This window comes from Eimeria mitis, genomic scaffold, assembly GCF_000499745.2.
Source record: "Eimeria mitis Houghton genomic scaffold, Emh_scaff3844, whole genome shotgun sequence".
In the NCBI taxonomy this organism is placed as follows: Eukaryota; Apicomplexa; class Conoidasida; order Eucoccidiorida; family Eimeriidae; genus Eimeria; species Eimeria mitis.
In genome coordinates, this window is record NW_013572178.1 from 1 (window position 1) to 569 (window position 569).

The 569-nt window shown below is 26.2% G+C and overlaps 1 protein-coding gene across 1 annotated transcript in view; it reads right to left on the reverse strand.

Moving 5' to 3' along the window:
• Nucleotides 1–453: 453 nt before the first annotated feature.
• EMH_0070120 (uncharacterized protein) overlaps nucleotides 454–569 on the reverse strand; it is a gene marked incomplete at both ends in the record, with an annotated part of 720 nt that continues 604 nt past the window's right edge. The window contains one exon of the mRNA XM_013498942.1: nucleotides 454–567. Within this exon, the coding sequence (XP_013354396.1) occupies nucleotides 454–567 (114 nt within the window). The remainder of the gene's footprint in view (nucleotides 568–569) is intronic.

Genomic DNA, 569 nt, shown 5'->3' on the forward strand with positions numbered 1-569 from the left:
ATATATATATATATATATATTATATTTTATTTTATTATATTATATATGTATAAACAAATACATGCAACTGAGGAAACTGTCAACTAAAAAAAAAATAAAAAAAAAAAACAAAAAAAGTAAAAACAAAAACAAAAATATAAAAATAAAAAAATATAAACAAAACATTTACTCTTCTCTCGTCTTCTCTGTTTTCTTCTTTTTCTTCTTTTTCTTTTTCTTTTTCTTTTTGTTGTTTTTGTTGTTTTTTTATATTTTTAGGTATTTCAAGGAGCTCGTATCCTTCTTCTTCTGACTCTGACGAAAATTTGTATTTATTTTTATTATTTTTATTTATATTTATATTTATATTATTTATATTTATATTTTTATTTATATTTTTGTCTTCTTCTTTGTCTGTTTCTATTACTTCATTTGGGGTGTACATACACTGCAAATCACGAGCATTTGTTTTCTCTATTTTAGCTGCAGATACACCCCATCTATCTCTTCTTTCTTCTTCTTCTTCTTCTCCTGCTGCTGCTGCTGCTGCTGCTGCTGCTGCTGCTGCTGCTGCTGCTGCTGCTGCTGCT